This window comes from Sceloporus occidentalis, unplaced genomic scaffold (genome assembly GCF_023333645.1).
Source record: "Sceloporus occidentalis isolate IW3139 unplaced genomic scaffold, rSceOcc1.0.p SCAF_37, whole genome shotgun sequence".
In the NCBI taxonomy this organism is placed as follows: Eukaryota; Metazoa; Chordata; class Lepidosauria; order Squamata; family Phrynosomatidae; genus Sceloporus; species Sceloporus occidentalis.
This window is the reverse complement of record NW_028317017.1, coordinates 4,093,399-4,106,538: the sequence shown is the minus strand read 5'-3', so window position 1 is coordinate 4,106,538 and position 13,140 is coordinate 4,093,399. Positions and strand designations below refer to the sequence as shown.

The 13,140-nt window shown below is 36.5% G+C and overlaps 1 protein-coding gene across 1 annotated transcript in view; it reads left to right on the top strand.

Moving 5' to 3' along the window:
- Positions 1-3,792, top strand: part of KLF13 (KLF transcription factor 13) — a 36,230-nt gene extending 32,438 nt beyond the window's left edge. Inside the window, exon 2 of the mRNA XM_089488345.1 lies at positions 3,506-3,792. Coding sequence (XP_089344471.1) covers positions 3,506-3,792 — 287 coding nt within the window. The remainder of the gene's footprint in view (positions 1-3,505) is intronic.
- The last annotated feature ends 9,348 nt before the right edge of the window (positions 3,793-13,140 follow it).

Below are 13,140 nucleotides of genomic sequence, written 5' to 3'. Positions count from 1 at the left end.
CATGAAAACCTTTATTGGACTTTGTTAATTCACAGAATTTTTGACTCTCTACATGGAATTTTTGTCGTTGTCTAGAAATTGAGCAAACATTCTTAAGGAATTTTGCGTGGTTAGCTTAGGTCCTAATTATGTTAATGATACATTAAATAGGGAGAACGAGATCTATCGGAAATTAACTCATATATTGGCGATATTTTAGTCAATAGCTTAAAATGTTAATTATTATAGGTTTGCTCAACTATTATTTTTTTTATAAATGTGTACAATATTGTGTGCTTCTTTGAGGGTTCAAAATACCAGTCAAGAAAGGACACAAGATTTTTTCTTTTTCTTATTATTACGGTTTGCTCACTATTTTAATATATTTTTTAAACAAATTGTGTAGAATATTGTGGGCTTTGAGGGTTCAAAATATCAGTCAAGAAAGGGCACAAGATTGTACTATTTTATTATTACGGTTAGCGCGATAAGAGAAGTGGAAACATAAATTTCACAGACCACATCCTTCTTGGTATACAAGTAGTATCGGAAATCGCTCCAAAGGTTTGATCTTGCTGCATCTGGTATATGTCCTCGATGCGGCAGACTCGGCTTTCCTGGCATCGTACCCATGTTTACATGCGTAATTGAAAAGAACCGGATAGGTGTTACCCAAATCTGCAGAAAGTGTTTGCCTCGATCTTATAGGTGTTATGCTTGGAGGTTTAATCATGGCCATTACAAGAAAATGTCAGGGCAAAGTGTGCAGTCAGCAGACGAGATTATTTACTCAAGGTGCGTTCACACTTGCTTGTGGTCAGACATGGAATATACTGCAAAAATGATTAAATACTAATGTGTCTTTGGAATGACAGACTTCAAAGTGAGCCACATATAAACATTTATGATGTTAAAAGGGTGTAATTGAAATGAAATTAATATTGGAAGGGTACTAGATGTAGTAAACCTGGTCATTTATTTAACTTTAGGTTGGGTTTTTTTTCTGTTAAGTGACTTCAACATTAATGTTTTTTTCCTTCTTGTTTTTAAGCTGTTTGTGTAGTTCAGTGTTGAGTGTTCAGTGACTCTCTTATAGAAAATAGTAATTTGACAATGTGTGCTGGCAGCAGGAACAACATGGCTGACGGTGGTTTGTGGTTTAACTGTAAAAAAAGGTTTGCTTGGGTGTGGGATGGTATGTTTGGCTATGTCACATAAACACTCAGGGTTTGTTTTTTTCCGTGAAGCCATGAGTTTGTAGATAATTTCCCTAGTTCACTAAGTATCATGAAGGGCCACTGACCTGACCCTACATAACGAAACTTGTGGCATCTGAGCTCACACAATATCCTAACAGAAGGATCAAACAAGAACATCTGTGTCAAAGCTGGTCGTAGTCATTGGTGCCAATAAGACATTTAGTATATCCACCATAATGCTGCAAACACCCCAAGTTACATGTAGAGGGCTAAACAAAAGATTGTTGAAGTGGAAAAAAGTCTGGCAACTATATTGAGCTAAACGCGGGTTTATAATAACTCACCATTAAGGCTGAGAATCCTTGTGTTTCCTCTATAGAGCATATATATATCGGTAAGTGCAGAATTTAAAATCAGACCATAGGTGCCAGACTGAAAATTTTAGGAGCCAGAATTCTTAGAGGGCTAAGGGATTTATCCATTCATACCAATGTGAGGTCGCTAAAAGTCACGCACCAGCAGTAAAATCTTTGATGCTCCGGCTCATTGATTTGTCTACGTCTGTATTGTTTACATGTGCTTATGCCGCAAACGGTTTCTTTACAAGTTTATGTTTAGTTTTTATCGTAATATGAAGATCCTAATTCACTGGATTGCACCCCTCCCCTGCTTTTCAGTGTGTTAAATGCTTCACGTAATAGAAACAGACACCATGCAGCTCTGCACCATTGTTCTTTATACTCCTGTGTTAATTTGCCTCCGCACCATCCGCCTTTTATTCTTTTGTGAGAGGTTTCGCTGTTTCCCTGCCAGACCTCTCCTCGGCTTACGCTCTTAGTGCAGCTGACTGGTTTAATGGGGCATCGTCTGCCAAATCGCCAAACGTCTTTCCAACTGCAGCATGATACAAAGTGCCGCTGAACACACAGCGGCATGCTGCACTCCGTGGGACATAACCATTGAGGGATCAGTGAGCCATTTTGCTAGCAATTATGTAAAATAAATATCAAAAGTATAGATATATCCAATTTTTGCAAGGGCATTACTATGATTCTAATAAAAGTTGCATGTCACATGAGGGCAACCTCTAGGGCAATGAATGATCAATTCAAAAGTGCTTAAGGGCTCCAACATGTGCAAACTGAGGCCAATGAATACGATGTAAGATCTCATTTTTTGGTATTAAAAATGTTTGCTTCTGAATAGTGCAAACTTTATAAAAAAAACAGAGACACGCATTTTCATATTTTAATTAGTCAATCGCTGCAATGATAGCGTACGTGCTGTTTATTAAATATTGAAATATGAGCACAAGGCCCAGTTGTGGATTCCACTTATACATACTGGTACAGCTGTGGGATCTTCTATGTTTCCACTGTGGAATCATGCCCCCTTGTGATGAGATGCATGCTTCACGTCTGCTTCAGTGAAATGCTAAAGTCAGACTGAAAATGAATTTCTGGACACTACAAGAGCAGTTTTTTAAGCTTAATTAGTTACTCTACACCGAAAGTGTGTGAAATGTCAGCTGTACAGTTGCCACCTTGGCACTTGACACTTTAATTTAACATGCTGCAAGCCATTTGGACAAATGTTGCCCCACAATATGTAGAATTCATAATGATCTGAGGCATGTTGAATTCACAGGTATCAAGGGTTAAGGTGGCAACTTTGGTTACAGTTGGCACACTGCTTGGCATAGGCAGCAATACCATACAACCAGACGAGCCTCAATTGATTTAATGGCCTCTATCGCAGAATGCAGGAGAAAAAACCATGCAAGTATGACATGGTTTTATAATGTTACATATGAAAATACATGCGCTGAGTCAATCAATTTGTGTATAACTATGTTTACCATACCATTATTAAGTATGAAATTACATATATATATATATATATATATATATATATATATATATAGGAATATATAAAGTAGTTAATGTTAAAGGTGGTATACCTGCCCTTTATAGAAGACGGATAGAAGGTGACGGTTATATTTGTCCATGAAGTGCAGCGTTACGTAGTTATGATTGTTATCCTAATGTTATAAAGTATGATGTATAAATATGTTTGCCTTGTAACTGAAGGTTTTTCAAATACATATAGGAAAAAATGGTAAACCATTTAGCCGTAAATTCAGTGTGGTTTTGAGAAGAAGTATTTTTGTTTGTTCTTTTTAGTACATTAACTATTTGCTGATCTGGATATAGGTTATCTTGTAATATCTGGATCTCTGACTAAAGCTTGGCATCGTATTATGTTATGCATTAACCAGATATGTAGAATTGGTACTAACTGTGTGTTTCCAATTTTGTTCCTCACAGGTGAGCGCCCATTCGAATGCAGTTGGGAAGATTGCAACAAGAAATTTGCTCGATCAGATGAGCTGGCTCGACACTACCGCACTCACACAGGAGAAAAGAAATTCAGCTGTCCTATTTGCGAGAAGCGTTTCATGCGCAGTGACCACCTGACGAAGCATGCCCGCCGCCATGCCAATTTTCAGCCCAGCATGCTTAAGGGTAGAGGTGGCTCAAGAAATGGGTCAGTGAGCGACTACAGCCGTTCTGATGCATCTAGTCCGGCCATTAGCCCAGCAAGCTCCCCATAAATCTACTTGCACTGGACATTAGCACTTTGCCTCTGCTAATGTGGGACACTTTGTGAAAATGACTTTTTTTTAATCACATGCATTTAATTTTTTTCTTTTTAAGTGATTTGAAGATTGCTTATTTTAACTGAACAATACAGATACTAGTTACCTTTTTTGTTTTTTTGGTTTTGTAAAGAAGAACTTCCACAGTTCTCTGAGTTTGTTTCTTGGCTGCCTTTCTATTGGATTTCCAGAATTCTATAAATCAATCTGTTTTGGATCTCCAGAATCCTATAGGTTATTCTGCCTTGAATCTTCAGAATGCAATATTTCCCAATCTCTACCTCCAGGTTTCCATAATTCTTCTGTTTTCATATCTCAAGGATCTCTGAAATCCTTATCTTTTATACATACACAATGCATCTCCTTCTCTTTGGATCTCAAGAAATGCTTCCTTTATATTGTCCAGGGTATTTTGTCCCACCACCTAGGAACTCCAGAAGTCCAAGAGTTCTATTTATCACACCTCCACCACCTTACCTTATTAACTATTTTTGTCACAGATTCATCACTTGCAATATTTTCTTTCAAAAAGACTAAATCTTATATAAAACTATTTTCTCACCTCAGGACTCAAAAAGAAAATAAAAAAAGTTGCACAACAGAAGCATTGGTCCACAAGCTTAAAGTTCAACTGAGTTGAATTTCACCTCTTCGTCAATATTCCCCACTCTCAGGGACAGTTTCCTAGGTTAATAGTGTACACAATGAAGTCACTCTTTTTTCAGCAGCCTTATTTTATGTGTGTCTAGCCTTTTTTTTGGCACATATGGAGCCCTTTTAATAGTATTTTGTTGCAGGTTGTGAATTGTGGATTTGAATTATTTCATGCTCAAAGGCTGTAGTAGTGGAGGCATCACAATGAACGTTGCGTTTGTTGAATAATGAATTTGGTGCACTTTTTCGTTACACTCAGATCAGGTCATAAGATAAATAAATGCCTCTTTACCAAGTCACTTGACATAAGTGCCTGAGAAAGAAGCACTAATGAGTGATCCGAGATGAGGAACCCTGCATTACAATAGTTAAAATAGCAGAGTATACAGAAGCTATTGGTGGACAACTGCCCCGATCCTCAGCCTGTTTTGCTTTGGATGGGGATGATGTTGTGAGTTTGTTAATAGCCGGGGAGTTGTGTGTTGACCACATCAGGGCATTGTACATTGTAAGCTCTTTGACGGTAGGACTGCTCACCATAGGGTGAGGATTGGCTACTGTATGCAGAACAAAACTATTTAAACTGCAACTTTCATTGTACCGCACCCTACAGGACCAGGTGTCATGGGCAATTCAGATAACTACAATTTAGTTCACCGCATAGTGCTACTTACTATGTTTTGAAATGTCTAGACAGGTGACACTTATTTTTTATTTATTTTTTTAAATTAGGCTGCCAAAAAAAAGAGTGCATTAGTATATTTTGGCAGATATAGCCTATTTTTTGTTCTTTTTAACTAATATACTATATACTGATATATAGTAGTCCATAGCATGCATGGGCTTTTACTTGAAAGAACCTACATTTTGTTGAGATAACTTACAGGAAAATTAGAAGAAGAAGGGTTTGACCACACCTGTATCGCACTGAATCTGCTTCAAACTATCAGTTTCACCATTAAGTAGTTGCACTTTGGGCTATTAAGTGTGCTTGTTTATATGTAGATGTAAGTATGAGAAACACGAAATTGCAATATGGTCTCATAGCAGGATCTATGAAACCACACAGTTCTGGAGATCTCACTTTTCAAGACCATTCTACTTGGTTCTGTTCTTTATCGGAATTTTAGCATATGACGTATAAGAAATGGCTTAGATGTGTTTAAGGAATACGTACCACATGTGAATTTGGCCCTCAAGATGTGCCAAGTATCGTAAAGGTAATGTGCATGACCATAGTCTGAAAATTATTGACAAAATCACCCGAAGTCTTGATTTCTGGAAATCATCACGCAAAGAATCTCTTTGGCTTGGTCTATCATAATGCATCGTGACGTTGGCGAGATGAAATGTTTCAGCTCATAGTAACAGTTTAGTGATCAAGCCACAGGGATGTCGTTGCATTATAAACAGACATCCCCTGCACAGTGCAGTAGTGTTGCAGTGACTGGTAGTATTGTTACACTAATCTCTGTCATATCAATTGTGTTCCTGCCTATAAATGTCTGAGAGAAGGGCACATAGATTTGGGTACTGCTGTAACAAAATATGAGTTTGGTTTTTTTATTAGGTTATAAAGATATAACGTTAAATGAGCTGTAAAGTCACTTTGTATTTGAAAGTCTGCAATATCCTTCATCCGATCCCGATGCAGATCTGTTTGCCATTCTCATCATGAGAGTTGTAGTCCACATCCGCTGGAATGCCAGTGTCGGCATCTACTTCTACAGAACTGATTGAGAAAACACTCATGTTCACAGTTTGCATATCCCATAGTCACGTCCAAATACTCCAGAAGATAGCATGAAAACAATGAGATAATTACACGTCCCTTTAACCCAGCACTAAATATGGATTTCTTGTGTATTTACATAAAAATATATTCTTGTAGTATTGCCTCTTACGTGTTGAACCTTATGTAATCCAGGTATAGATTACTGTATTGTAAATGTATTTGTGTGACTCCCATTCGGTTATGATGTATACACATGTTGGCATCAATTTATATATAATGGGGAAAAGAAAAGGTGTTTTAGCATTCTTACACAGCCATTTAAACAAAGAGTGGGTCCTTGGCAGGGGTTTGTGGCCTCTTACTGTCTTTACAGCTGCTGTTCAGTCACCCAGAAGATACCATAGAGCCACACGCTTGGTGCCCCAGACTCACGACTTAGCAGTTATTTTTAATGTGTGGGCATTTTTCCATTGGATTCCATAGAGTTTTATCGGGGCATTTAAACCGCATTATTATTTATCAATACGGGCAATTTGGTGCAATGTCAGGTTGAAGGTTCCCTATTTTATTATGCAAGTTGATTTTTTACTTTTTTTTAATTAAATAATATGTGGTTAGCTTTTTCACAAATATTAAACATTTATGAATTTCAACTTTTCTTTTTTTTTTTCTATTTTTCTTTTAAACAGTATTTCTTCTGCCCAAGGCATGGATCTACGTGTCTCCTTAAAAGGGAACTTTAAGTTTATGTGGGGAACCACATTCTTAAGTTAGGGAGCTCATTGTATTACATTCCAGCAAATAATATATTGCATGCCGGAAAATATAAACTACCTTTTGTGAATTTTTGTTTTAATTTTAGAAAGTTTCACATTTTTTATAACGGTGTCTTTTTTTAATTATTTTTAATTAAAAAGCAGTATGTGTAGCATTTTATTAATTTGGTTGTCTTCTTCATTTTTTTTTACTCAATGATTTTCGTCAATTTAAACACATTCCAGGTTTTTTGTTTTTTTTTATGTAATGGTGTTAATAGATGTTTTGTATGATTTTCGCATAATAAAAAGTGAAATGCTTTGCGTTTGTAAAACTGTAAAAAGCAGTTGGATTGCAATTCTTGCAAAATATCTCAAGGTATTAAAGCAACCACAGTGCAGTGTGCATTTGAAATATATATAGTTCTAATTTTGTTTGTACTGGCTTTGTATTTACCTTGTGTGAGTGATGTGGAGAAGGTTCTCTGGTCGGTTATTTTTCCTCCATAGAAAACCTTAGGGTGTCTCGGTATATTCCTGAGATTAAGTACTGAACCATTATATATTACCATTCTAAATATGCAACAAATGACATGGAAAAAAAAACAAAAAACAGTTTGAATTATCCCCTCTCTCTTTTCTTCCATTTTTGAGTACCTACTGCTTATTTTTATATAGCGTCCATTTTTCCCCAACAATATAGGGTGTTTTTTTATCTGCAAGGTAAGGAAAGCTTTAGGTGCAAATAAAACTTACCATGATATATATTTATAATAATAATATCAGTAGCTCCTCCCTCTCCTTGGGAGTGGCTTCAGGAACGGGTGGGTCAAGCCACTTTTGCCCGTCCTGGAAAAAAAGAAACCGAAACGGGAACCTGAAATAGATTTACCAAACAATTATATAGAGCACAGGTCCTCCTATACAAAAATGCTGGTGCTTGAGTATGGAAAAGCATTAGAATTAGGAGCGGGTGGAATTACCATTAAGGACATTCCCTTTAACTCCCCACACAGGAGGATGTTACTCCTTAAAACATTAATTGTTACTAGAGCCGAACATAAAGAAAATGTATAGGGATCCGTATTTTATATCACTAAACAAAATTTGCTGCATACCATAGATAGTTTTAATTCAAATTGTTTAATTCAACTTGTGCACCAGCACTCGGTGACATTTTACCAATAGTATATTGCCTTCTTCAGGGTGTTTTTAAAAAGAATATATTCTTCTACAGCAGGAGAGTTAACTGGTTGGTGCCAGATGCTGTGAAACTACAACTCCTTTGATCCTATCCAGCTAAGGATTATTTGAGATGTAGTTTGGCAGTTTCAGTCTTCTTTCTACTTAAGGTGACCTCATCAGCATTTGTTTTTCAAGGCACATGTAATTTTCACATGTTGCTCTCCGTCACATGTATAAGAGCCGGCTGATATGTGTAAACTTATGAGTTACATATCCCACAAAACCATACATGTGATGGTCAGCAACATGGATGCACTTGGTTATCACAGTAAGGTTGCAGTAATTAACTTATTTTGCCCCATTTGACCAGTTAATATTTTATATGTTTTACCTGCTACGTACTGGTTTATCTAGCAGTTTCCTTTTATTCTGTTCATGGCATCTATATTTTTGTGATGTCATCCATGTACCAAAATTATGGTAACAGATACATCGATGACTGCATAACTTTTATCCTAACCTATTGAGAGCTATACATGAGTTGCTGGGCAATGTTTGGCAACCCCTCAGCATTCAAAAGGTTAAACCAAAGGAATCATTTTGGTTTTGCCTCCATATATTTACAGTATAGCTGTAGTCTTTAGCAATTCTAATTATCATTACCTTAACACCCAAAGTGCAATAGTGCATTTTTTTCTACACTCATCATAAATAATACATTTTCCATTTACAATTTATGAATCAGGGTAATGCTGTTATGTCACTTCTCCAAAAGAAATATTTCCACAGAAGTAACATTACATGTGTTAGCCACTCAAATCTTTTGATATATATGTATCTATAGGATAAAATATGCACAGGGTTTGATTAGGCATTTCCAAAATCGGAACAGGGTCAGAACAAATGCAACACCATCAAAGATTATGGCGTGAAGTTGCTTGCATAGGCATCTGCAGAGACAAAATCCAATTTGAATCCCGGTATGCAACAATTACTAGTTTCATTTCAGCCGTGCGATTTGTGATAAATATTTTCTTTCTTGCACTAGTTACAAACTAGAGGTCCTCTTTTGTGTCTTCTGTGTTCAGGAGATAAGAAACACCATTTTAACTCCAAAGTCTCTATATATACACATAGCATGGCTACTCCAGATCTAAAAAATCTAAAGTAATGAAAACATCACAGTTTCAAATACAGTATTTTGGTTACCTGTTGTTTGAACATGCAACAATGTTATATAAATATGACCCCTCTGTTTCATACACAATCAACACACAATGAAACTCAATTTCCCCCAGGTGCAAAACACCACGTATGTTGTACATGCATGAGGGCAGTAAACTAGGATTTTCTACCCCAGAGGTCCACATGGAGGGAGGAAAGAAGAAGGCAGAACTGGATTGGGGAAGGCAAAGTGGGGTTCCCTTGAGCTTTCAGGGTCAGTTACGGAAACACGGCTATAAGTACTTGCTGCGACTTACCTTGTGGTAGGGATGCCCAACTCTGGCTTTCAATTCCACATCAGCCTCCGTGGTAATATCAGGTTTGCACCCCTACACATGGCGAAAACAGAAAACCCTCTCTAACCTGATGCACACTCCTTGGCCCCTCAAATTCAGTGCCCTAACTTAGAATCAGATAAACTGTAGTTGGCCAGTTGCCAGCCCTAAAAGGGGTTTTGTGGTTTTGGGTCTATCCCACAGGTTTCTTTTTTCGTATCACTTACTTAAGTGCCTGAACCCCAAATTATGCTGTTCAGTTATATACTGCCTATGCGATAAGAAGGAAAAAAACACTATATTTGGAATACTTTATTTGTAAGTTATAATATCTACCACACACGCACACATATGCAGACGTATGTAATATATGCTATATATATCTACACTTTCTAACATTTTGAGAAGGTAGAGGAACTAATTTTTCAATCTCAGTACAAAAAAATCTAATCTTTCATACTGGCGGGTGTTATTATTGGCTAAGGTTACCATTATTCAAGATATATAACCTAGGAACTGGTAGAATTGTGGAGTCAATAGATAATTCAGCTGTTGAAGAAATACATATTCCTTGACCTTCAGCCACCATTTTGCTATGTGAAAGTTTGTTGAGGATCACAGGACTTGAAGTTCCAACAGCTGTAGAGTTATCTGTTTTTGTCCCTATATAGTAAACTGGCTAATAAGTCACTTTTAAGATTATAACCAAGATCAGAACTCGAGATAAAATAATAAGCTTTACTAATTAATACATATATACATTTATCTGATGTGGAGGTTGTAACAACTACTGCAAAAGACTCCCTTCTGCTCTTATTAATGTGAAGAAAAGAACAAAAAAAACACAAAAAGGCATGGGCATCTGCAGACATTTTTCCAGGGGGGGGTGAGGAAAAAAATACTATGCCTTAATTGTGGGTCATAGGCAGGGTCAAGTGGAGCATTCTAATTCTGATGGGGCATGGCAACGTCATTGATATATTGATGCTACATATATATATCAAATCTAGCTTTACCATAGGCTTGTAACAACCCACACTTACTTAGCAAAATCTAAACAAAATACAATATAAGGTTTCCTTGTGCTGTGGGTTATGTGTAAACTCGCAAGCAGGGTATCGGTTTGTCTTAGTTTGTCTGTTCCAGTTTTGTCATTCCTCTTGAGTAGATGTATTGTGCAAAGTGTTGCATACATTGTTGCCGCTATATAATATATATAAAAGATAATACTAATGTGGAAAAGAAGAAGGGATGTCCTTTTTAATTCTTCTGCGGGCATGTCAGTGTCTAATTGGTATAACGTGGACAGTTTTGTATTTGGTATACAGAAAAAATTGTATTGTAGCAGGACTCAGGCGTGTTATCTTTGTCTGTTTCAATATATTACTCGTTTGTACACTGTATCCAGTGCATTTTAAATAATTCTTATTATACCTTATAATAGGTGTGTAAATACATTACAAATACCTTCGTCCCATGGTCTTTCGTGTGCACTTGGTCCTTACCCTAAACACTCACAGAATTACTATTTTAATATAAGCGTGTTTTAATCGTACATACATCAGCTCAAAGTTAAATTACTTGGTAATGATTAACCTCTGCATCACTGTAGCGATTAAGAAATGTTAGGACTGTAGAATATGATGGGGCTATATAAAAAATAAATAATAATAATTTGCATTTAGTAGTGAGAGGTGAAATTTTTTACCTTCACATTTATAACAAGTTTTGTCTGGAATAACAGCATTTATAAACATTTGCATTTCAGTTGTGTTGCTTTATACACAGGTATAAAATAATTGTTTTATATAATTGAAATACAGAAATATCTATATAGAGCATCCCTTATAATACAGTGCACTGTAAAATGTGTTATAAAGTCAGCAAAGTTTCTATGTGTCTTTAGGTTAAAATCCTAACTATGGTTATCACATTATATTTAATACAGTTGGAGTAAAGAAAAAACAAAAAACAATGTGCTTTTAATGTTTTATATTGCTAACATTTTTATATGTGTGGTTTTATTTTTTAGTTTGTTTTATCCAATAAAATGTTATTGTTTTACACGCAACATGTAAAAATAATTTGTTTTTATATTACTTTCTTATACAGTATATTTCTTTTTGTATGAAGGGGTTAATAAATGGCTATTATTAAAGTTCCAATATATATATATTGTGCAAAAAAGGTGAAAAGAGAAATATTACAGTATAACACAATGTCTTGCTTTATATGGGGAAAAGGCTAACCCCAAAAATAGGTGGAAGAGGGAGTAGGAAAAGGGCAGAACCATGGGGGATAGATAAAGGCTGCCCCTGTAATCAACTGTGACATCCAGAGAGCTCTAAAGGTATGCTTCCAATCAAGTTAACAATGGATGTTGGTAGTAGTGCTGGTCTCGCCATAGTCATTTGTTGACAGGAGTGAAAATCACCACCAAAAATGAAACAGAAGGAAAAAAGCCACTGAGAATACACAGATGTTTTTTTCTCTAAAGGGAGAACAAGGGAGAAGGGTCCGCTAGCCCTATATAATGAATAGTCTCCACGCACAATGAATTATGCATTGTGCTCCGACCTTCTTGCTGGTGGGTGATAGAACTGAAACCACAGCTCTCCCATCAATTCTCCCATTACCATACAGTTTGCCAGTGGTATAGACACAAGCATAAAAGGAATGTTGATTATCCACCAATATTCCCTTTTTAGCAGAGAGGGTTCTGTCAATAGAGGGAATATGGGAGTTCAGCTGAAAAACTGCAATAACCACCTCCCTCTGACTTTTGCTGTTCCATAATGGTCGATCACCATATGGCATAATCCATCAGTAGCAATGCACTTGAACATCTCATACTCAGTGTTGATACAAAATTAGGGTCAAAAGTTCTGGGGCTTTTTTATTGGTATAATTACGGTGATAGTTTCTGTAATTGTGAGCATGTGTGTATATCTGGAAAGTTGTACTATAGGATTACATAATTTCTGGCTTGACTATTAATGACACCTTGGGCCAAACTCTCTGTATTAACACCTCTGTATTTGACCTTAACTTCTTGAGCACAAAAACAATGTTTGATATCATGGTTTAATTATGGGTTAACATAGCTCACCCATCTCCATACTTTGCAACATATAATTCAGTCCATAGTAGAATATAACCCTTGTACTAAAAGCCTTCTAGTGAAATTTAATGGTATAACCTATACATTAAGTTCCCTTCCCTAATGTTTTTCAAATACATATTTGCAAATGAATTTTTTTGGAGTTTACATGTATAGTGAGAAATTCCTAGGGTTTGCTGCCCTTAGCTTACCTCCTGGAAGTGTGCCCAAGGTCAGGAGCAGGGCCAGACCCAGCTCGACTTTAAAGGGACACAAAGTGGGCAGAGGGTAGGCAGGAAATTGGTGGCTCATAGGCAGGTAGTGTTCATGAGCTAATGTCACTCCTTCTGCCTGCAGACAGAACATACTAATTAG